Source organism: Scyliorhinus torazame, chromosome 26, assembly GCF_047496885.1.
Source record: "Scyliorhinus torazame isolate Kashiwa2021f chromosome 26, sScyTor2.1, whole genome shotgun sequence".
Lineage (NCBI taxonomy): Eukaryota > Metazoa > Chordata > Chondrichthyes > Carcharhiniformes > Scyliorhinidae > Scyliorhinus > Scyliorhinus torazame.
This window is the reverse complement of record NC_092732.1, coordinates 11,929,480-11,954,511: the sequence shown is the minus strand read 5'-3', so window position 1 is coordinate 11,954,511 and position 25,032 is coordinate 11,929,480. Positions and strand designations below refer to the sequence as shown.

Genomic DNA, 25,032 nt, shown 5'->3' with positions numbered 1-25,032 from the left:
TTTTACTACACAAGCATTCCATTGAACCATAGAACACATAGTTTAAATAAATGGTGAAATGACCAGAGGGAAATGTGAGGGGCATCGGGCTGCGTTACTGCGCCAGGGACACAGGATTAAATTCTTCCCTGAGTGATTCACTGTGCAGAGTTTGCACTTTCTCCGCCTGCCTGCGTGGGTTTCCTCCGGGTGCTCCGGTTTCTTCCCACAAGCAAAGATGTACAGGTTAGGTCGAGAGTCGGTGCAGATTCGATGAACCGCATGGCATCCTTCTGCACTATAATGATTCTAATATCATATTCGAGGGGAGATGAGGAAGCTTTTTATTTACATGTAACGACATTTTGTGATCTCGTAAATGTTTCCTGAAAGGGTGGGGGTGGGGGGGGGGGCTAAATTAAAGTGGAAGATTCACAGTGAGGAATTGGATAAATAAAAAAGGGATGAACATGGTAGTAGACGGTGGCAGTTAATCAATTAACTCGTTCTTTCAATCAGCCAGCATATGAATAATTTTCCAAATGGCCAGTCTTTCTGTGCATTGTCTCTCAATGACATGATGAGTATTCTAAATTTTAGAGTCCCATTGCGCCCAGTAAGGTTTCCTTGGGAAATAACCTTTTATTGTTCGGTGAATATGACCGTAATTCGTTGGACAAACGACTGTACGGGATACAGTTTTACACCAAGGTGCTATATGGTGTGAACAATGCTATTGCACTACTGTGCGAGTGCTGTTCTATCAGTTGCGACCTCTTTCAGATAAACTGGAACAGAGTTCCATTCATATATGGACAAATCCTCACAATGTACTTGTTTGAAGATCGGAGCTGTTCTACCTCAGTTTATTCCCCAACCTCCATTTATGGATAAAATTCGCCAGACAATATATGACATATATGACCCAAGGCTAAACACCTCCACCCTATCCCCATAACCCAATAACCCCACCCATATATGACAATAAATTCCCCAAAGTAGCAATTTATCTAATCAGCGGTTAGTCTGTTCTCGAGGTGTTGAAGGAACGTGTTGGCAAGAGTTCGCATTCCAGAGTCTTCACCTAAATTGCTACTATTAATTTTAAAGTATTAACAGATAATTGTGAAATGCCGCTGTCTGGGTAGGAACATGCTTCAAGTCCAATGACAATATTCGGTGAATCGCTTGGTTGCGTTTGTTCGAAGATGGAATTCAGTGAAATGGGGAAAGACAGGCTCATGAAATTAGCAAAGCTGACGGTGTAGATAACTAAAGCAATCCGGGGTAGGTTAGGCCAGATAAACTGTACCCATATCTATATCACTGTACCATCTTTACATTAGTAACTGGGTGCAGAATCTGTAAGTGATCAAAAGAAAAAATACGGAGAAGAGCAGGAGACTTCACAATTATCCACTTATTCAGATATGGAATGTACTCGTAGAAATAATGACAGGCAGAACATGAGAAACCTTGTAAACAGACAAAGTACTTTCAACGTTTGAAATGATAAAACGCAAGCGGACATTTTGGAAAAGGGATAAATGCAATGAGAAAGAGTGGTTGTCAAGAACAGAAATATAGAATAACAGAGTAATGCGCGATACACAGATAGAGAAATCAGAAGACCAAGAGAGAAAAAGCATAAGAAAAAAAGAGAGAACAAGGGAGAGGTAGATAGAGTAAGGGAGAAAATGGCTGAGACAGAGAGAGATGGACACACATAATGAGAATATTATAAAGAGAATTGAATGGCGAGCGAGAGGGAAAGATCGAAAGAAGAGGAAGAGAGAGGATGGATTATTTCATAGAATTTACAGTGCAGAAGGAGGCCATACGGCCAATCGAGTCTGCAGCGTCACTTGGAAAGAGCACCCTACCCAAGATTAAACACCTCCATCCTATCCCCATAACCCAACAACCCCACCCAACACTAAGGGCAATTTTGGACACTAAGGGCAATTTATCATGGCCAAACCACCTAACGTACATACGAATAGAAATACACAGATAAAATGAGACTGAGACAGAAAGATAGCGATGCAGAGCGGGAGAGCGATTGAGAAAGACTGACAAAGGCATACACATAGAGGTACAAACACACACATGAACACATGATGAGACCAGACAGAGAGAGAGAGGGAGCGGAGTCCACGATGAACCATGCACAAACAATTCCTGACAAGCTCAATACTGAGAAGACATTATACTCGTGGTAGGATCTAGATCGCGGAGATACAATTTGAGAATAAGGGTCCTCCATCTAATACACAGACAAGGTGGATTTTATCTTCATAGACGTAGTTAAAGTTTGGAATTATCGAATCCAGAGGCCATTGGAGTTGGTCATAATACATATTCAAGGCTGAATCAGGCATTATTTCGATCTACAATAGGTCATGGTTATGATGGATAGAGAGGAAAGTGGTTCGGATGTCAGGGCATGATGATCCATGAACTTGTTGAATGGCTCTCCTATTCTTATATCTTGCTTTCTTCTGCGAAGGACATGTAGCAACATTTACTAACTAGAAGCAACCTCAGAGTTCATTATGTACGTTATTGATGATTGTTCTTTCAGAAAGTACAAAGTTCCAGAGACATGGCAACCTGAAACCTCAACACAATTCTTCTTTCGCAATAACTGGCTAGTGAGGTTCATTATCTTGTTCCTGACAGTTGTTCTGAGCCTACTGTTATCAATTACAGAGTAACTAATTCAGCAAAAGATCAAGGATATTTTTAGCACCCGACCTTAATAAACAAATGCTTTAGTGGCCATTACTGAAACATGGGTAAATGATGATCACGACTGGGAGTTAAATATCCAAGCGTATCAAACTATTCTGAAGGACAGAGTGGATATAACGGAGGTGGTCGAGCTCTGTTATTTAAGGATGACATCCGGGCAGTAGTGAGGGATGACATCGGTGCTATGGAGGAGAAGGTTGAGTACATTTGAGTGGAAATCAGGAATAGGATGACGAAAAAGTCACAGTTGGCAGTAGTCTACAGGCCACCAAATAGTAACATTACGGTGGGTGGGCAATAAACCAATAAATAGCTGATGTATGTAGAAATGGTAGAGCAGTTATCATGGGGAATTTTAATCTACATGGCGATTGGCTTAACCAGGTCGGCCAACGCAGCCTTGAGGAGGAGTTTATAAAATGCATCTGCAACTGTTTCCTAGAACAGTATGTCTTGGAAGCTACGAGGCAACAAGCGTGCCTAGATCTCATCCTGTGTACTGAGACAGGATTGATACATGATCTCACAGTAAATATTGGTCCTTTAGTGAATGAGAAGGGAGATTTAATAATGGGAACATGGATCATACAATGCAGAAGGAGGCCATACGGCCCATCGAGTCTGCACCAACCCACTGAAGCCCTTGCTTTCACCCTATCCCCGTAACCCAATGACCCCGCCGAACCTTTTTTTTGATCAATTTAAGAACAATTTATTATGGCCAATCCACCTAACCTGCACGTCTTTGGACTGTGGGAGGAAACCGGAGCACCCGGAGGAAACCCACGCAGACACGGGGAGAACGTGCAGTCTCGCACAAACAGTGACCCAGCGGGGAATTGAACCTGGGACCCTGGCGCTGTGAAGCCGTAGTGCTATCCACTTGTGCTACCGTGCTGCCCCAAAGAGGCAGATTAGGAGATTAGGAAATGACTGAGAAACTGAACAGGTTTTTTGGGTCTTCACAGTGGAAGACACAAATAACATGCCAGTGACTGATGGAAATGAGGCAATGACAGGTGAGCATCTTGAGGCGATTGTTATCACGAAGGAGGTAGTGATGGGCAAGCTAATGGGGCTAAAGGTTGACGGTCTCCTGGCCCTGATGGAATACTTCCCAGGGTACTGAAAGAGATGACGAGGGAAATTGCAAAAGCACTCGTGATAATTTACTAAAATTCACGAGACTCTGGGGTGGTCCCGGCGGATTCGAAATTAGCAAACGTGACACCACTGTTTAATAAAGGAGGTAGGCAGAAAGAGGGTAATTATAGGCCAGTTTGCTTAACTTCGGTAGGAGGGACGATGGTGGGAACTATCATCAAGAAAGAAATAGCGAGGCATCTGGATGGAAAATGTCCCATTGGACAGACGCAGCATGGGTTCATAAAGGACAGGACGCGACTAACTAATTTAGTGGAATATTTTGAAGACATTACCAGTTAGGTAGACAACGGGGAGCCAATGGATCTGGTATATCTGGGTTTCCCAAAAGCTTTTGACAAAGCCACATAAAAGGTTGCCGCATGAGTTAATGGTGCATGGCGTTAAGGGTAAAGTAGTAGCATGGGTAGATGATTGGTTAATTAAAGAAAGCGAAGTAAGGAATAATGGCTGTTACTCTGGTTGGCAATCAGTACCGAGTGGTGTCCCTCAGGGACCAGCGTTCGGCCCACAATTGTTCACAATTTACAGAGATGATTTGGATTTGGGGGCCAAGTGCAATGTGTCCAAGTTTGCAGACGGCATGAAGATGAGTGGCAAATCAAAAAGTGCAGAAGATACTGAAAGTCTGCAGATGGATTTGGATATTTTCAGTGAATGGGCTCGTTCTGGCAGATGGAATACAATATTGACAAACGTGAGGTTATCCATTTTGGTAGGAATAACAGCAGAAGGGATTATTATTGAAATGATAAAATGTTGAAACATGCTGCTGTGCATAGGAACCCAGGCGTCTTAGTGGGCAGCACGGTACCGTAGTGTTTAGCACAGTTGCTTCACAGCTCCAGGGATCCACGGTCGATACCCGGCTTGGGTCACTGTCTGTGCGGAGTCTATACGTTCTCCTTGTGTCTGCGTGGGTTTTCTCTAGGTGCTATGGTTTCCTGCTACAGTCCAAAGATGTGCAGCTTAGGTGGATTGACCATTTTATATTGACCTTAGTGTCCAAAAAATGTTGTGGGAGTTACTGGGTTACGGGGACAGACGTGGACTTGAGTAGGTGCTCTTTGAAAGGGGCAGTCCAGTTTCGATGGGGCGAATGGGTTCCTTCTGCACTGTAAATTCTGTGATTCTATGAGTCGCAAAAAGTTGGTTTGCAAGTGCAACAGGTGATTAAGAAGGCGAATGGAGTTTTGTCCTTCATTGCCGGAGGGATGGAGTTTGAGTCTAGGGAGGTTATGCAGCAACCGTACAAGGTCTCAGTGAGGCCACACCTGGAGTATTGTGTTCAGTATAAGTCTCCTTACCTGAGAAAGGATGTATTGGCGCTGGAGGGTGTGCAGAGGAGATTCACTTGGCTAATCCCAGAGTTCAGTGGGTTGGATTACGAGGAGAGGTTGAGTAAGGTGGGATCGTACTCGTTTAACTTAGAAGGATGGCCGAGATTTTCTAGAAACATAGAAAATTATGACGGGAATAGATAGGATATATGCGGGGAGTAAGGGCTGCACGGTGGCGCAGTGGGTTAGCACCGATGCCTCACGGCACCGAGGTCCCAGGTTCGATCCGGGCTCTGGGTCACTGTCCCCGTGGAGTTTGCACATTCTCCCCCGCGTGGGTTTCGCTCCCACAACCCAAATTATTTGCAGATTAGATGGATTGGCTTCGCTAAATCGCCCCTTGATTGTAAAAAATGAATTGGGTGCTCTAAAATTTAAAAATAAAAATAAGGGGATGGACACTTAGGAGTCAGCTTAGGAGCAGCTTCTTCACCCAAAAGATTGTGAATCTATGGAATTGCCTGCCCAGTGAAGCAGTTGCGTCTCCTTTATTATTTTTTTTTCTGTATAAAGGTAGATCGTTTTTTGAAGAATAAATGAAAAAGCGTGATTCTGTTCGGGCCGGAAAGTGGAGCTGAGTCCACAAAAGATCAGCCATGGTCTCATTGAATGGCGGAGCAGGCTCGAAGGGCCAAATGGCCTACTCCTGCTCCTAGTTCTTATGTTCTTATGTATGTTGAATGTTTTACCAGAACACGTGTTGAACATTAAAAAGCATATTTTACAGACAGAAAGAGAATACCTGTATCAGTTAAACTCGATTCGGAAGAGTATTTGACAAGGAAAATCCCCTTTCAGCGAAAAAACACAGGACAGACGGTCTGAGAAAGACAATAAGATGGTAACGTGTTTGAAGGAAAAAAATAAAGGGGCAGTCCTGAAGGCCATGAAATTATTTAATTTGTCGGTTGTGCATTGCAGCTTATGGAGGAGGTTTTGGAGATATGAAGGCAGAGGTGATGCTAAATGTATCGATTTAAACAGAATTATGACAATTGCAGGAGTTAGGATTGATTCAAGAGGGATTGAATGTTTTAACAGCCATGGAGGGCTTTGAACAGGAGTATGACAATTATTGTAGGAGGAACTAGTTACAGGGACGGGAGGAGACTGGACGAGGGACAATGGACGGAGATAGACAGATATCAAAATTGTAGCGGCTGGAAGATTAGTGGCATGAAGAAGGGGTGAGGAGTCAAGGCGGCATTTGGATAAGAGGATGGGAACTACGGGAGTTAGTGTAGATTCCATACATATACAAGGGGGGGGTGAGAACCCATGCATAGATTTAATACCATGGGGCGAACTTCACGGTCTGGTTGAAGAGTGAGCAGATAGTTGTTCGGAGAGCGAGCTTGGAGAGTGAGTTTGGAGAGGTGTTTGGAGAGTGAGCAGATAGGTGTTTGAACAAAACAAAGTGTGGAAAACGGACTCAGAGTTTTTGCAGAATTTTAAGAATTAAAGAGTGATTATTTTATGGAAAGGAATTAGGATGCTCCGAAAACAAGCAACATCGGGAACATGTATCATATGAATCCCGAATGGACAGAAAATAATGAGTTTTTGAGTTTGCAGAATTGAATAAAAATTCTTAACTGAAACTTCTTCATTTCAGAGTTTCAGAGAAAGGCTAAAATGAAAATAAAAACATCCCGGTCACTTCTATTGTTGTTAATCAAATGCCCTAATGAAGGCTGACTTACGAATCACCAGCAAGCTGGACGTGGCTGCCATCTGGATAATGCGTTTCAGGCAATAGACCAACATTGGAAAGCAATGACCCTCTGGCTGCGTCTCTGCCTGCGAGCCGGAGCTAAATATTAATCAGCCAAGACATTGTGAAATCGGGTATTAGTATCCTGGATATGACGTTATGGGTAAAGTGTCATACATTTTGTAACTTATTTTACTAAAAAAACAAACCAAATGGCCTTGTTGAGCAACTAAATCTGCAAAGTGCCTTGAGAAATAGTTTTGTGATAGTGCAGAAGACTGGCATGATGTTTGCTGCTAACATGCCGCCACCACCCCTTCAATGAGTCCTTACACACTACGGCCCAACTTCAACCACAACGCCCCCCTTCACATTATTTACATTATTTTGGCCTCCCAAAGCTGTACCAGAAATAGCATTGTTGAACCTCCCATTGATCTGCCATTTGCAGCATGTGCAGTATGTCCAGAACTTCCCCAGTAGACAATTTGAGGCTTCACAGGCCAGTTACCTTTGAATTCTGATACTCGGTAGACATTCGTCTGCCTGGAGAAGACCTTCGTCTCAGGGACCATAAGAGGTTTGTGTCCTGTGCTCTTGTTCAAGTTTGACACAATGACAGCCAGAGCACTACACAACGGTACTATCAGAGAAGGAGGCCATTCGGCTCAATGAGCCCTTACTTGATGACTGCAAGGCGAAGTTAGCTAGAGACACAGCCTTATCTTTCCATTGTAGCCCGGTAAATGCAGCTGAACCTTCCCCTACGCCGTGCTCTTACGCAATTCTCTTTTCGACGCCATAATTTAACCACCATGCACCTCAATCTCGGGCAGTGCATTCAAGGTCCTAATCATTCTGCATTAATAGATTCCGTGAGGTTCCCCCCTTCCATCAGTGGTGGTAGTTTCTTTCTATTACTCTGCCCACATCCCTCGAGATTTTGCGCACCTCAATTAATTCTTCACTTTCACTCCACCGAGAAGAACAGTGTCATATTCCCATTTCCGAAAATACTTTCACATCATCTCAGCTGCCTCTCCTTCTTTCCAACAGTGCCGTGCTCAGAACTGGGCACAATACTCCAGGTCAAGCCGAAAGTAGGTCCATTATAACTTCCCGGATTCCGCACCCTCTGTTTCTTTGTCGGAACCCCAAGGTCACTGGAGTTGCATAAATTTAGCTGCCGCATTTTTTCTGGTGCCTGCCTTGGAACAATTATTTTTGCCATGGATATTTTGTTTCTTCTTGTCGGTACATGTTAGGTTTGCAAGCTTCAGACAAAAAGGAAGCGCAACTCTGTGAAGTAAAAGTTGGTGATAGAACAATTGGTTCCCTACAATGCCAAACAACATGTCGTGTTTTATGCACCAATTTAGGAAGAGACTATTTCGGTCCTTCCAGCCTTCACTCAGGAAGACGGAAACGATTAACGCCATCTCAAGACAAAACTGACTCAAATGTATAGGCTTATGCGCAAACGAGCCTTTCCTGATATCAAACCCCAATTTGGCTCCGATTTTAATATTACGGCCCTGCATACTCGACTCCCCCACCAGAGGAAATAATGTATCTTGCTTGACGGTATTAGCTTTAGTTGAATATTCACCCATTTTACTGACAATAGTTGTTTACAATGAATCTCCGATTCTTTATACCGAAAATTAAATGATTGATACTGCCAGCAATATATCTCATTCCACCACGGCACGGTGGCACCATGTTTGACACTGCAGCCTCACAGCGCCTGTGACCGGAATCTATTCCAGCCTTCGATGTCTGTCTGTGTGAATTTTCTACGTTCTCCCCGTGTCGACGTGGGTTTCATCCGGGTGCTCCTGTTTTCACCACAGTCGAAATATTTGCAGGTGAAGAGGATTTGCCGTGCTCAATTGGCCATTACTATCTAAAGATATGTAGGTTATTTTAACGGGTTATTGGGTTAAGGGGATGCGAGTAGGTTGGCTGGTGTGCTCATTAAGAGGGAAGATAAAGGCTGGATGGATCGAATAGCCTCCTTCTGCATTGTGGGGATTCGATGATTTCGTGGCTCTCTGATTCGTTTATTCAGTCTCAATTAGGCATGTTGCTGATTTACCATTTATAAATAGAAGGAGACGAATATCAATCGCACATTTAAAATTAGATTTCGTTACATTCCTTTTTACTATCAAAGCATGGATTCTAGAATGTTTGATTGGTACATATGACGGAGAAGGAGCTTCTTCTGTTTCTGCCAGTGTCACCTTTCCCACAGTGAAAGGGAACTGTTCCCAATGATTAATCAAGTTCTGTAGCATCAGAGAATTGAAACGTGTTCAGTGGTTAGCCTATCGGAAAGTCCAAAGACTTCATAGGCAGAAGAAACAACTGTTGGCGGTTTCCAAGGGTCAAGCTCACTGGTTAGTGGCGTCAACTTCCAGCACAGCCACACTCGGACACACACGAAAACACACACTTACAGAACACGCGCACACAGAAAAAAATCTAACAACAGGGGGGAAAGCTGAGTACAAACATTTTTTTAAAACATATTTTTATTCGCCTCCTTTTTCACATTTTCTCCCGAATTTACACCCACCAACAATAAACAATAATTAGCAACAGATATGTCAATCCCCATAACAATAATAACGATCCCATCCTCCCACCAACCACCAAACATCAGCCCTCATGTTTACATAAACAAATGACAAAAAGGAATCAGGGATTACCCATAGTCACCCTTAATACACACAGCCCCCCTCCTCCCCAACCCTCCCACCCATCCACCCCCAACTAATGTTCGATGTTATGCAGTCCTTGAATAGTACATAGTGCCTTGAATAATAAATAGTGCCCATGAATTGTAGAATTGTAGAACCTCTCCGAGCATCCCCTCAGTTCGAACTTAACCTTCTCAAGGGTCAAGTATTCCAACCGGTCCCCCCGCCACGTCAGGGCACTGGGTGGAGAGGCTGCTCCCCATCCCAGCAGAATCCGCCTTCGGGCGACCAACCAGACCTCCACACCCGTTTCCAACCCTAGCTGGTCCGACACCCTGAATATGGCTGCTCGGGGACGCGCATAACCTTGGCAATTACCCAAAAAACCTCCTTCCAGTACTCCCCTAGCTTTGGACAGGACCAAAACATATGAACGTGATTCGCGCCCCCCCCCCACGCCGCGCAACGCTGACACCACCTTCTACTCCTTCAAAAAATCGGCTCATCCTCGACCTCTATATACCACCATCAGCTGTATCATCCTCAGCCTCGCACATGAGGTGGAGGCATTCACTCTCAGGAGCACCTCACACCAGCCCCCCTCCTCTATAACCTCTCCCAGCTCTTCCTCCCGCTTTGTTTTGATCCCTTCCAGTGGTGCCTTATCCTCTTCGAGAATAGCTCCGTACACCGCTGACACTGCCCCCTTCTCCAGTTCCCTTGTCGTTAGCACCTCCCCCAGCAACGTGGAGGCCGGCTCCACCGGGAAGCTCTGTATCTGATTTCTAGCAAAATCCCGAACTTGCATGTATCTAAACATTTCCCCCTGCTCCAGCCCATATTTCGCTTCCAGCTCCCTGAATCCTGCAAACCGACCCCGAAGAAACAAATCTTTTAGCGTTTTAATCCCCTTCTCTTCCCATTTCCGAAAACTTCCATCCCAGCTCCCTGGCTCAAATCTGTGGGTCCCCCGAATCGGCATTTCCCTTGACCCTGCCCCCAACCCGAAGTGTTGGCGAAACTGCCTCCAGATTTTCAATGAAGCTATTATTACCGGACTCCCTGAGTATTTCCCCGGAGCTATCGGAAGCGGCGCTGTTGTTAGTGCTTCCTGCGCCGACCCCCTGCACAAACTCTCCTCCATTCTGAACTGAGTACAAACATATAAATACAATTCAATGCACAGAAACACCATCACCTATCAGCCACACATCAGCCTGACTTGGAATTTTAGTCATCTTTAATCCACTGCAGCTGGTTTTAAACCATATGCATATCTTGGTCATATCCACATTAACCCTTACAAACTTTTACAGATGCACCATAGAAAACATCCTATCTGGCTGCATCCCAGCCTGTTATGGCATCTGCTTGGCCGAAACAAAACCAATAGTCTGGAAACTAAATAAGGATTGTTAGTCGGGCTTGAACTGTGTACCAGAAAGAACACATATCGCGCGAGGGCGCCCTGTTTTCAGAGAGAAAGATCATGTTTCGGCTGTACAACATAGAGGAACTTTATATGAGTGCAAGTCGAAAATGTTCGACAAAGTGTATTGTTTCAGCAACCCGCATATCATTCCATTATTGGATGTCAAATGGGATTTCCAAACAGAGCCATAAAAGGAATTGTATTGCTTATTTTTTTCATTCATGGGATCTGGGTATTACCCATCTGTAATTGACATTGAAAACCATGGCTAATCATTTCAGAGCAAATCACATGTCTCTGGTCATGGAGTCGGGTACCAGATAGATCAGGTAAGCGATGACAGATTTACTTCCAGAAAGGACAGCAGCATGGATTAGAACGAAATCAACAATTGTTTCATGCTCATCATTCAACTTCCAATGCCAGCTTGTGTATTGCGTTCAAATTTCAATATCTGTCGACGTGTAATTCGAACCCGGCTCCCCAGATGGTCGAACTGAGTCTCTGGATTACCAGTCTAGTGGCAAAACCACGACGGCAGCGCCTGTCCCGAATATTGAATTAAGATGATGGCAGTCGAATCCTAATTCTTGCTGTTAACTGGGAGAAACATTCCTTGCCATCTCAAACTTCGGGGCCGTTAATATATCCCCAAAGCATTACTCATTGTAAATACAACAATGAGAACTAATCGTGTTGAAGCATTGCATTACTGAGGGAGCTTTGCAAGGCAGACGTTGCAACGACAGTTTCCGAATAAGGTTTCACCCATTTATGACGGAGATTAGGAGAAATGCTCAGATGGCCCTTCATGCTTTGCATTCTCTTCCCAATAGAGAACTGGGAGCTAGGTTATTGTATGTACTCGATGCTAAGTTGGTCAAGTTTTAATGGTTATAGATAAGCGGGCAACTAGAAACATCAATGTGACATGGGTTGCGTGACAGGAAGACCAGGAGCAGTGATACATTGTTGCTTTTGAGATTGGGGTAAAGGCCTGCCGTGCAGTTTCCTGTTCAGTGGAAGGATTCATGACGTAGAATGTAATGTCCAGGACATGTTTTAGAAATTACTAGCTGATACGAAAATCGGGAACGTTGTCAATTATAGTGACAGTAGTCTAGATATTAAAAATGTTGGGGAATTGGGTAGAACAAATTGAAGACGTTCAATGCAGTGGAGACTTATGAGGTGATTTATTATGGCACTGAGAATATGGAGAGATAGTACGAAATATTTTTGAAGCTCTAAAGGAGGAGTCGGAACAAAGGGTATATCATAATGATAATAATCTTTGTCACAAGTAGCCTTACATTGCAATGAAGTTACTGTGAAAACCCCCTAGTCGGCACATTCTGGCGTCAGTTCGGGTACACAGAGGGAGAATTCAGAATGTCGTAATTACCTAACAGCATGTCTATCAGGGCATGTGAGAGGAAATTAATGGAGGAAACCCACGCAGCCACGAGGAGAATGTGCAGATTCCGCACAGACAGTGAGAGAGCCGGGAATTCAGCCTGGGACCCTGACGCTGTAAAGCAACAGTACTAACACACCGTTAACCATCATATGTGTTTCTACGATTAACATGATTTGCTAAACGATTCTAGCGTGCCCGTGAAAACGCCATTGGATTTGGAGAGCAAGTTCAGCGCGCATTTCACAAAGCACATCGTATCCACGGCTGGACTAATAGGAGCTTTGAATGCAAAAGTGCGGAGGACCTGTTGAACATGTATAAGACACGAGTGAGGTTCTCTTCGCGACTGTTATGACCATTTCCAAGCTTATTCTTGAGGAAGGATGTGAACGTATTTGGAAAGAAGACAGGAAACTAACAAGAATGATTCCAGGTATAAGCAGCTGAAGCTAAGAGGATAGACTGGAGTGGTTGCATCGTCTTTCATTGGAGAAAAGAAGAGTGATAAGAGACTTGATAGAGATGTAGGAGATGCTGAGGGGTATGGGCAGGCCAAATAGAAAGAAACCTCAGACCCAGAGTAAAAGGAGTACAAGGGATGTGAGGATTTTATTTTTCCCCAAAGGGTGATTGTATTCAGGAACCATGGTCCCGAGCGGTTGAGATATCCTGGTATTTAAAAAAAAAATGTGTTGCCAACTGAGAATATAGACTCTAAAGGGATGCGAGGCTAATGCAGGAGAGGAACACAAGAATGCACTTTTAGAGAAGCAGTATGGATCTGTGAACCAAGTAGCCACTGCAGCACTGTAAATATACTATGATTCTGTTGTATGGGTGAGAGGGGGGGGGGGGGGGGGCAGGAAACAAAACGAACTCAAGGGCACATAATTGTATGGCGGCCCAAAAAAATCAGTAAAACGGCGAAATCAGAATATGTGTCTGGACTGGCCTTGTTTCCTTCAAAGTGGAACACCAGAAACATGGGGAAATAAGAATACTGATCCGAAATGTTTTTTTCCCCTTCTGTGGCAAAGGCCATGCTGGTCACATTGACCTAATCCAGCTCCCAGTCCCCATCATTGTTTAATCCTTGCTCACCTGTGACGAACATTGAGCTGGAAATTGTCCATTTGTCTAGCAATAAAACATAATCAAATGTAGAAACATGTAAATGTCTCTACTGTACGAACGGCTGCTGTTGATTAACTGTTTTTCAGAGTGCAAATACGGCGAGAGTTAGTGATGCACGTTTAAAATGGTTAATATGTTTGCCGTTCTTTGTATAATCTATTTTTCTGAAAGTAGAAGCCGGAATTAGTACTTAAAACAATTCCGATTAAATAAATGTTTACTAAAATCGTTATGTTGAACATCAATTCTCACTCGATTAGCCGATTTAATAAAACCAAATCTTTTTGAAGATGAAAAGTACACATCGGATTATCGTGTCGGTTATGGTAAAGGAACACAAGTCATCATCCTAACAGGGAACCAAACACTGAGAAACTTTTGCAGGGTAAAATAATTAAAGATGTGCGGTCCCCTCATGGGAATCTTGACTCAGTTATGAAGTCAAAGTGGAAAATCCATGATGCCAGTTCCCTGTAAGATTCCCCACGAACCTCGGAGCGGGAATCTGCAGAATGACGAGGGACAGAAGTTGAGAAGAGAAAATGCGATAAATTCAGCTGAATGTAAAGAGTCCGATAGAATCAATAACTAGCAGAATGAGTCCTGAAATGATCAGATATTGTGGCGCTTAACAGTGTGTCTCAACCCATCCTTGAAGGACAACGTAGTGGGTCAGCGGGGCCTGGTAGTGAGTCATGCATTGGCTGTGCGCAGGATGGATTGTCAGGTGCCTCAAAAAGACGGTGGCACTGCTGCCTCACAGTTCCAGGGACGCGGGTTCAATTCCCACCTCCAGTCTGCGTGCGTTTCCTCCGCTTTCCTCCCACAGTCCAAAAATATGTTGGTTAGGTGGATTGTCTGTGATGAGTTGCCCCTGACTGTGCAAAAGGTTTGGTGGGGCTATGGGGATAGGACCGATGGGTGTGCTTAGTTAGTTGTGGTGCCGTTCCCATTGGCCTGTGCAGACCCGCTGGGCCGACTGGTCTTCTTCTGCATTGTAAATTCTATGATCTATGAAAGCCTCGCTCACAGAAACCACTTGAGACTGGAGTTGGAAAATGATGTGTGAGTCGGAAGCTCGAATTGGTGTCCCTGTTTTAATAGTTGGCGCGGCTCACCTACAAAACGTCCTGCAGAAGTGAAACATTGAGACACAATAATAAGCCTGACAACACCAGGTTAAGACCAATACGTTTTTTTCGAATCACTAGCTTTCAGAGCGCAGCTCCTTCCTCAGCTGCGCACCGGAAGCTTGGGATCCCAAGTAAATTTGTTGAAATTTAAACTTGTGTTGGACCATCCCAGCCCAAGGCCGGCATCTTCACATCATTGAGACACAAAGTTTGACAGAAGTGAATTTGCCCTCCGGGGTAGATTTAAGCGAAGAGTGAACAGGTTGTTCTATATTCAGCTCAATCACAGTGTCATCCTGAAATTGAAATGAAAATCGCTTATTGTCACCAATAGGCTTCAAATGAAGTTACTGTGAAAAGGCCCTAGTCGCCACATGCCGGTGCCTGTTCGGGGAGGTGGTACGGGAATTGAAACCGCGCTGCTGGCCTGCTTTGGTCTGCTTTAAAAGCCAGCGATTTGGCCCACTGAGCTAAACAAACCTCTAAAAACCAGTCCTCGACGTGACATTAGCTCACTGTTCACCTGTAGCATTTTAGCTTCACAGCGCCAGGATCCCAGCTTCGATTTCGGCTTGGGGCACTGCCTGTGTGGTGTCTGCACATTCTCCCTGTGTCTGCGTGGGTTTCCTCCGGGTGCTCCGGTTCCTCACACAAGCCCCGAAAGACGTGCTGGTTCGGTGAATTGGACATTCTGAATTCTCCCTCAGTGTAACCGAACAGGCGCCGGAATGTGGCGACGTGGGGCTTTTCGCAGTAACTTCAGTGCAGTGTTAATATAAACTTACTTGTGCAATAATAAAGATTATATTACCTTTGACTTCCGATATTTGAGGAAATCTGTACGATCCCAAATATGAATCACAAATTATGAACTCCCTTCATCGGTGGCTCACAGTGATTGAGGTATCTACAACCACACACAGGAACACTGACAATGCCTAGATGGACAAACACACAATTGTTTGGAACGCATTTGGACTATCTTTCCATAGGTCACCCATATTATTGGAAAAACGATGGGGACACAGGCGAAGCTGCAAACACATAAGTTGTAAAAATCCAACTGGTTCACTGATGTCCTTTCTGTAATTAATCATGCTGTCCTGACCTGGTCCGGTCTCCGTGTGACTCTAGACCCATAGCAATCTGGTTGACTCATAAATGACCGAGCATACACCTGCTACAAAAGAAACAAAAATGAAAGAACACGGACGGACCATGCGGCATTAGACCATTACACCAGAAAATGCAACTGCAAAACCACCCGTGTCAACATTGCAAAGTCATGCTTACTGACATCTGGGCGCTTGTCCATATTGGCAGAGTTGACTCACAGACTATTTATGCAACAGCTTGACATGGTTTTCCTCGCATAATCATATCCCATAGGTAATGTCCCACACAACTATTACTCTTCCTGGTTATGTTCTGCTCATTGATAGGACAGACCCAGCAGAGGTGGCTGCACAGTGTATACACAGTCGGGAAGGAGTTGCCTGGCAGTCTAAAACAACGATTCTGGACGCCATATGAGGTCTCATGGCACAAAGTCGAACTGAACAAGGAAACCACCTGCTGATTACCACGCAAAGTGCTCCCTCAGCTGATGAATCCGTTCTCGTCCACTGTGAACACGACTCTGAACAAGTATTGAACGTCCTAAAGCGCATAATATAGCCTAGATGGAGGAGTTTAATGACAACCACCAAGGGTGGCTTCGTAAAAGCACAACGGACTGAGCTGGCCGGATCCGACATCACCTAACTGCGAGACTGCGGGAGGTGCTGGCTGAACCAACATGAGGGAAAACCATTCTTGTCCTAATTCTCGCTTACCTGCATTCCACCTGTTCATAAACAGTATCGGCAGACAATAGCGGCACTTTGCTGTTGGGGAGACGAGGTCCAGTCTTCAAATTGAGAACACCGTCCATTGTGCTGTGTGGGGCTATCACTGTACTCAATAGGGTAATTGAAACATGTTTAGTAACTCAAACCTGGGCGTTCATGAGGCACTGTGGGCAAGAAGCAGCAGCAGAACTGTATTCAAGTAAAATGTGTAAGCACATGGCGTGGCACTTCCCTACACTACCATCACAGCCACTCTACCATCACCACCAAGCAAGGGAACAAAACCTGGTTCAATGTAGAGTGTAAGAGTGCATGACAGAGTATCTCCACACATACTTCGAAATGAGCTCTCAACCCACTGAAGGTACAACACAGTTGCATGCCAAACACCATAATCACCATGTAATGGACAGCTGTGAGACCAAACCAATCGTTTCGTTCTAAGCGCTACAGTATTTTCACGCCCAGCCGTGTAGTCTGGTGGACAATGAAACAGCTCAATATAGTAGGAGCCTCCAAAAATGACCTCGTCATGAATAATGTTGGGCCCAGTGCATCAATGCAAAAGATTAGGCTGAAGTATTTACAAAACCCTTATGATAGAAGTGTCGAGTGGATCATCCATCTCGGCCTCCGCTGGCGGTCGCCAGCATTGCAGCTTTCAGTTTCAGCCAATTCGATTCACTCCCGTGTTATGAAAACACTGAAAAAACTGGATAATGCAAAGGATATGGGCCTTGCCAATATTCCGGCTCCAAAATATTTGCGCTGCCAGTCAAGCTGTTCAAGTACTGGCATCTACCCGGGAATGGAAGAACTTGCCCAGATGTGTCCTATACAAAAACATTTCCAACTCGGCCAATTACCGCCCTATCAGTACTCTCTATCATCGGGAAAGTAAAGGAAGGGGTTTTCAATAGTGTTATCAAGCAGCACTTATGCAGCAACAACCTACTCAGGGAAGCTCTGTTTGGTTCTTCCAGGGTCAATCAGAACGTAAACTGGATTAGCCGTATAAATACTATGGCTCGGTAGGTCAAATGCTAGGAATCCTGCAGCGAACAACTCCTGACCATCAACGCCTTTCCACCATTTTTAACTATTAGTTCAGGAGTTCAAAGGAATACTTGTATGTATAACTGAAGCTGCAACAACAGTGAAGATGTCTAATACCATCAAGAGCAAAGCAACTCGCTTCATTTCTACCCCTTCAATAAACATTACACCCCTCCACAACCGACGAACAATGACAGTCTGTAAAAAAAATCAGCACGGATAGATGGTTGACGTTTCAGTAGGGCACCATTTTCGGAGTTGTGACCACAATTCCGAAAGTTTCAGAGCAATTTTGATGAAAGTATCCCTCGCGTTGAGGTGCGAAACTGGGAAAAGGCAAATTATGATAACATTAAACAAGCAATTGAATGGTAAATCAACATCGGAAATGCGGGAGTCTTTCAAGCGACAGTTGATTAGATTTCAGGAGCGTCAAGTTCCTGAGAGAATGAATGATAAGTATGGACGTTCCGGGAGTCTTGGACAACGACGGATATTGTGAACCTCCTGAGAAAGTTGAAGGACGTTTTTGTACGGTCTAGAAGGTTGGGGACAGTCGAAACCCTCAGGAGTATAAAATGGTAGGAAAGTACTTAAGCGGCAAAGTCGGAGGGGTGGGGGGGGGGTGTTATGAAAATTCATTGGCAAGTAGGGATAATGTGAATCCCAAAGCTGTTTTAAACATATATAAAAAGCAAGAAGGTGGCCAGGAAAATAGTTGGACCACTCAAGGACAGTAGAACATAGAACATAGAACATTACAGCGCAGTACAGGCCCTTCGGCCCTTGGTGTTGCGCCGACCTGTGAAACCACTCTAAAGCCCTTATCGTCCATATGTCTATCCAATGATCATTTGAATGCCCTTTGTGTTGGCGAATCCGCTACTGTTGCAGGACAGTGGAGGAAACCTATGTGTTGAGCGAGAGGAAAAGGGCGAGGTACTAAATGAATACTTTGCATCAGTATTCAACAAAGAAAAGTACTTTGTGGAAGATGATCCTTGGGTAGGGTCAGTCTCGAACGCGTTAACATCGAAAAGGAGGAGGTATTGGATCTTTTAAAATATATTAAGGGAGATAACTCTCCTGGGCAGGATGGAATTTACCAAAGAATGCTGAGGGAAGCAAGCGAGGAAATGTCTGGGGCCTTGACTGAAATCTTTGTATCCTCATTGGCTACCGGTGATATCCCAGAGGACTGGAGATAAGCTAATGAGGTACCGCTGTTCAAGAAATGTAGCAGGGATAACCCTGGAGACTACAGGCCGGTGAGCCTCTCGTCGGGAGTAGGTAAATTATTGGAGCGAATTCTCAGGAACAGGACATATGCCCATTTGGAAACAAATGAACTCATTAATGATAGGCAGCATGGTTTTGTGAAGTGGAAGTAGTGCCTCATTAACATGATCGAATTTTTGAGGAGGTGGCAAAGATGATTGATGAGTATAGGGCGGTGGATTTTGTTTACAAGGACTTCAGTAAAGCCTTTGACAAGGTGCCTCATGACAAACGGTGAAGTAACACAGGATCAGAGTTGAGATGGTAAGATTGATACAGAAATGGTTCGGTCACAGAAGTCAAATGGTATCAGTGGAATGGTGCTTATTTCTTAATGCAAGGTTGTGTCGAGTGGTGTTCTACGCGGATGTGCGCTGGGGTTTCTGTTGTTTGTTTGTTGTTTGTACAATATTCCCTTTTCATCCATATGTCTAACCAATGACCAGTTGAATGCCCTTAGTGTTGGCTTGTCCACTACTGTTGCAGGCAGGGCATTCCACGCCCTTACTGCTCTCTGAGTAAAGAACCTTCCTCTGACATTTCATAGAATTTACAGTGCAGAAGGAGGCCATTTGGACCATCGAGTCTGCACCGGCTCTTGGAAAGAGCACCTTACCCAAGGTCAACACCTCTACCCTATCCCCATAACCCAGTAACCCCACCCAACACTAAGGGCAATTTTGGACAATCCACCTAACCTGCACATCTTTGGACTGTGGGAGGAAACCGGAGCACCCGGAGGAAACCCACGCACACACGGGGAGGATGTGCAGACTCCGCACAGACAGTGACCCAAGCCGGAATCGAACCTGGGACCCTGGAGCTGTGAAGCAATTGTGCTATCCACAATGCTACCGTGCTGCCCCATTTGTCCTGTATCTATCTCCCTTCAATTTAAAGTTATGTCCCCTCGTGCTAGACATCGCTATCCGAGGGAAAAGGCTCTCACTGTCCACCCTATCTAACTCTCTGATCATCTTGCATGCCTCAATTAAGTTACCTCCTAACCTTCTCTCCAACGAAAATAGCCTCAAGTCCCTCAGCCTTTCCTCATAAGATCTTCACTCCATACCAGGCAACATTCTGCTAAATATCCTCAGCACCCTTTCCAATTCTATCACATCCTTCCTATAATGCGGCGAACAGAATTGCACGCAATACACCATATGCGGCCGCAACAGAGTTTTGTACAGCTGCAACATAGCCTCATGGCTTCGAAACTCAATCCCTCTACCAATAAAAGCTAACACACCGTACCTCTTCTTAATAACCCTCTCAACCTGGGTGGAAGCGTTCAGGGATCTATGTACATGAACACCGAGATCTCTCTGCTCATCCACACTACCAATAACCTTACCATCAGTCCAGTACTCTGTCTTCCTGTTATTCCTTCCAAAATGAATCACCTCACACTTTTCTGCATTAAACTCCATTTGCCACTTCTCAGCCCAGCGCTGCAGCTTATTTATGTCCCTCTGTAACTTGTGACATCCTTCCGCACTGTCCACAACTCCACCGACTTTAGTTTCATCTGTAAATTTACTCACCCATGCTTCTACGCCCTCCTTCAGGTCATTTTTAAAAATGACAAACTGCCGTGGCCCCAAAACAGATCCTTGTGGTACACCACTAGTAACTGGACTCCAGTCTGAACATTTCCCATCAACTTTTGTCTTCTTCCCACTAGACAATTTCTGATCCGAACTGCTAAATCACCCTGAATCCAATGCCTCCGTATTTTCTGCAATAGCAGACCGTGGGGAACCTTATCAAACGCTTTACTGAAATCCAAATACACCACATCAACTGCTTTACCCTCATCCACCTGCTTGGTCACCTTCTCAAAGAACTCAATAAGGTTTGTGAGGCACGACCTACCCTTCACAAAACCGTGTTGACTATCGCTAATCAAATTATTCCTTTCCAGATGATTATACACCCTAGCTCATATAAACGTTTCCAAGACTTTGCCCACAACAGAAGTAAGGCTGACTGGTCTATAGTTACCGGTGTTGTCTCTACTCCCCTTCTTGAACAAAGGATCAACATTTGGTGTCCTCCTGTCTTCTGGCACTATTCCTGTAGACAAAGATGACTTAAAGATCAAAGCCAAAGTCTCCTAGGAAAAGTCCCATTCGCCCCAGGGGACTTATCTATTTTAACACTTTCCAGAATTGCTAACAGCTCCTCCTTATGAACTTCAACCCCTTCTAGTCTGGTAGCCTGAATCTCAGTATTCTCCTCGACAACATTGTCTTTTTCCTGTATGAATACTGACGAACAATATTCATTGAGCACCTCTCCTATCTCCTCGGACTCCACACACAACTTCCCACTGCTGTCCGTGACTGGCCCTACTCTTACCCATGTCAATCTTTTATTCCTGACATACCTATCGAAAGCTTGAGGGTTATCCTTGATCCTACCTGCCAAATACTTCTCATGTCCCCTCCTGGCTCTTCTTATTTCTCGCTTCAGGTCCTTTCTAGCTAATTTATAACTCTCGAGCGCACTAACTGAATCTTCACGTCGCATCTTTACATACGCCTCCTTCTTCCTCTTGACAAGTGTTTCGGCTGCTTTAGTAAACCACGGTTCCCTCGCTCGATAACTTCCTCCCTGCCTGATAGGTACAAATTTATCAAGGACACGCAGTAGCTGTTCCTTGAACAAGCTCCACATTTCCATTGTGCCCATCCCCTGCAGTTTTCCTCTCCATCCGATGGATCCTAAGTCATGCCTGATCGCATCATAATTTCCTTTCCCCCAGATATAACTCTTGCCCTGCGGTATATACCTGTCCCTTTCCATCACTAAAGTAAAAGTACTCGAATTGTGGTCACTATCACCAAAGTGCTCACCTACCGCCATGTCTAACACCTGTCCTGGTTCCCAATCCAATATGGCCGACTCTCGTTGGCCTATCTACATACTGTGTCAGTAAACCCTCCTGCACACATTGGACAAAAACGGACCCATCTAAAGTACTCGAACTATAGCGTTTCCAGTCAACATTTCGAAAGTTAAAGTCCCCCATAACAACTATCCATTTGCTTTCGAATCCAGAATCATCTGTGCAATCATTTCCTCTACATCTGTGGAACTTCTCGGAGGCCTATAGAAAACCCCTAACAGGGTGACCTCTTCCTTTTCTGTTTTTATCCTCAGCCCATACTACCTCCGTAGACGGGTCCTCATCAAACGTCCTTCTGCCACCGTCATACTGTCCTTGACTAACAATGACACCCCGCCCCCTCTTTTACCACCTTTCCTGAGCTGACTAAAATATCTAAAGCCCGGCACCCGCAACAACTATTCTTGTCCCTGCTCGATACATGTCTCCGCAATGGCCACAGCATCGAAGTCCCAGGTACCAACCCATGACGCAAGTTCACCCACCTTATTCCGGATGCTCCTGGCATTGAAGAAAACACACTTTAAACCACCTTCCTGCCTGCCGGTACACTCCTGCAACTTTGAAACCTTACTCATGACCACACTACTCTCAACCTCCTGTATACCGGAGCTACAATTGAGGTTCCCAATCGCCTGCTGAACTAGTGTAAACCCTCCCGAAGAGCATTAGCCAATTCCCCCCTAAGGATATTGGAACCCCTCCGGTCCAGGTGTAGACCATCCCGTTTGTAGAGGTCCCATCGATCCCAGAATGAGCCTCAATTATCCAGAAACCCTAAACCCTCCCTCCTGCACCATTCCTGTAGCCACGTGTTCAATTCCTCTCTCTCCCTATTCTTCGCCTCGCTGGCACGTGGCACGGATAACAACCCAGAGACAATAACTCTGTTTGTCCGAGATCTAAGTTTCCACCCTAGCTCCCTGAATTCCTGCCTTACATCCCTATCCCTTTCCCTACCTATGTCGTTGGTACCTAAGTGGACCACGACTTGGGGCTGCTCCCCTCCCCCTTCAGTATCCCTAAAACACGATCCGAGACATCAAGGACCCTGGCAACTGGGAGGCATGGATAGAGTGGATGGGCATGCACTTTGTCCCAGGAAGGAGGGGTCAGATACTAGGGGGTATAGGTTTATAGCCCGCGGTGCAAAGATTAGAGGAGATGTTCAAGGAATTTTTTAATACAAAGGGTGGTGAGTGCCTGGAATGCGTTTCCAGTGGACGTTGTGGAAGCAGATACATTTAAGCTGTTCAAAAGGCATCATAATAAAAACGTAGAACATAGAGCATTACAGCGCAGTACAGGCCCTTCGGCCCTCGATGTTGCGCCGACCTGTGAACCCACTCTAAAGCCCATCTACACTATTCCCTTATTGTCCATATGTCTATCCAATGACCATTTGAATGTCCTTAGTGTTGGCGAGTCCACTACTGTTGCAGGCAGGATATGTGTATAGGGATATGACACAAGAAAGTGCTGCGGGTTTTAGCAAAGTTTGGTATCATGATCGGTGCAGGCTTGGAGGGCCGAAGGGCCTGTTCTTTTGCTGCATTGTTCTTTGTGCTGCATGCCACAGAATCACAAGACAATGAATTAACCAATCATTCTTGTAATAATTCCCATCGTGTTTGGCCCTTGAATGTCCAATAATAAGTCATGATGTTTGTGAGCCAAACTAGTGTTTCTTTATCATACAAATAAGGATGAAATATGCAGTAAATGGAAATAATAACAAGCTAACGTACTACCCTCGAACTGTCTCACCCTCTACCCACATACAGGACAGGCAAAGAGATGGAGGGAAAAGGTGCTAAAATAACAATGTTGAAGGCCAAATGTTTCGAAGACATTGCTTCAAATGGTGGTCCTGTAGCACGTTTGACTCGTAGCATGCTCACTGATGAAAATATGTCATTTACAGCAAGTAATGGTGTTCCATGCAGAGAAATTAATTGAGAATAGATAGTGTACTACTCACAGGCAGCCTGCTTTTAGGACACAGGCTATATTTCTGTTCAAACTGGACTTCAGTTTGAGGTTCACCTCCAGGCCTATATATTTCAGTGCAGACACTTTGTTTCATATCAAACCTTGCTTTCAGATCATGGTTTGACTGCAAAACTTTGCAATCTCGGTAGAAAATTACCGAGGCTTACTGGAGAGAAAAGCACCCCTTTCAGTGGCCTGGGTGGTGAGATCGTTTTGGAGAGAATTATTTAGAACCCTCCATCGAAGCTCCAGAATCATATGTCAAACCAAAAACACAACTTTGCACGCTCTGAGCATTCCACTGGAATCAGATCCATATTCATCATCTGTTCCTGGGCATATTACAACTTTTTGGGTTTATTCATTGGACACCGACGTAATCACTCAAACCGAGTCAGCACCATTGTCAGCCAATCTCCAATCACCAGCCTACAGCAGAAACGCCTGCTGGATCCTCCTGTTTGAATTAAAGGCACCTGCTGCTTTAACTTAAAATTACTGGTCCTTTAAATATCCGTGGATCAAAAATGTAATGGCAAAATTAAAATAAATGGATATAAGAGAATTGACAGGAAACAAACTAAAGATTGGGGGGAAGGGACAGTCAGGGAACCAAGAGGTGAAGTAATCAGTAGGACGCGTAGCTGCTTAGGAATACAAAAAAGCACGAAAAGACAGAACTCAGGAGAGGTTACAATAGTCCCCATCCCACAAAATATGACACAGTGTATGGAAAGGCTAAGTAAACCAAGGTCCACCACACTAAGAAAACAAAAAGGGACGGCCGATAGAGAATTAAAGGTGCTATATTTAAATGCCCTTTAAATGCCAGTGTACGGAACAAGGTAGATGAGCTTGTGGCACAGATTGTGACTGGCAGGTATGATGTGGTAGGCATCACAGAGACATGGTTGCAGGGGGTTCAGGACTGGCATTTAAACATCCAGGGATTCACAACCTATCGAAAAGACAGAGAGGTGGGCAGAGGGGACGGGGTTGCCTTGTCAATTAGGAATGGAATCAAATCAATAGCACTAAACGACATGGGATCGGATGATGTGGAGTCTGTGTGGGTAGAGTTGAGGAACCACAAAGGCAAAAAAAACATAATGGGAGTTACGTACAGGCCTCCTAACAGTGGTCAGGACCAGGGGCACAAGATGCACC

The 25,032-nt window shown here is 44.7% G+C and overlaps 1 protein-coding gene across 3 annotated transcripts in view; it reads right to left on the bottom strand.

The window, feature by feature from the left end:
• LOC140402903 (immunoglobulin superfamily member 1-like) overlaps positions 1-7,988 on the bottom strand; it is a 32,425-nt gene extending 24,437 nt beyond the window's left edge. For all 3 annotated transcript variants that reach the window (XM_072490534.1, XM_072490536.1, XM_072490535.1), the window contains exons 1-2: positions 7,903-7,988; positions 6,941-7,050 (exon numbers count right to left, since the gene is read on the bottom strand). In XM_072490534.1, the coding sequence (XP_072346635.1) occupies positions 6,941-7,004 (64 nt within the window). In that variant the 5' untranslated portion in view covers positions 7,005-7,050; positions 7,903-7,988. The remainder of the gene's footprint in view (positions 1-6,940; positions 7,051-7,902) is intronic.
• Between the last annotated feature and the right edge of the window lie 17,044 nt (positions 7,989-25,032).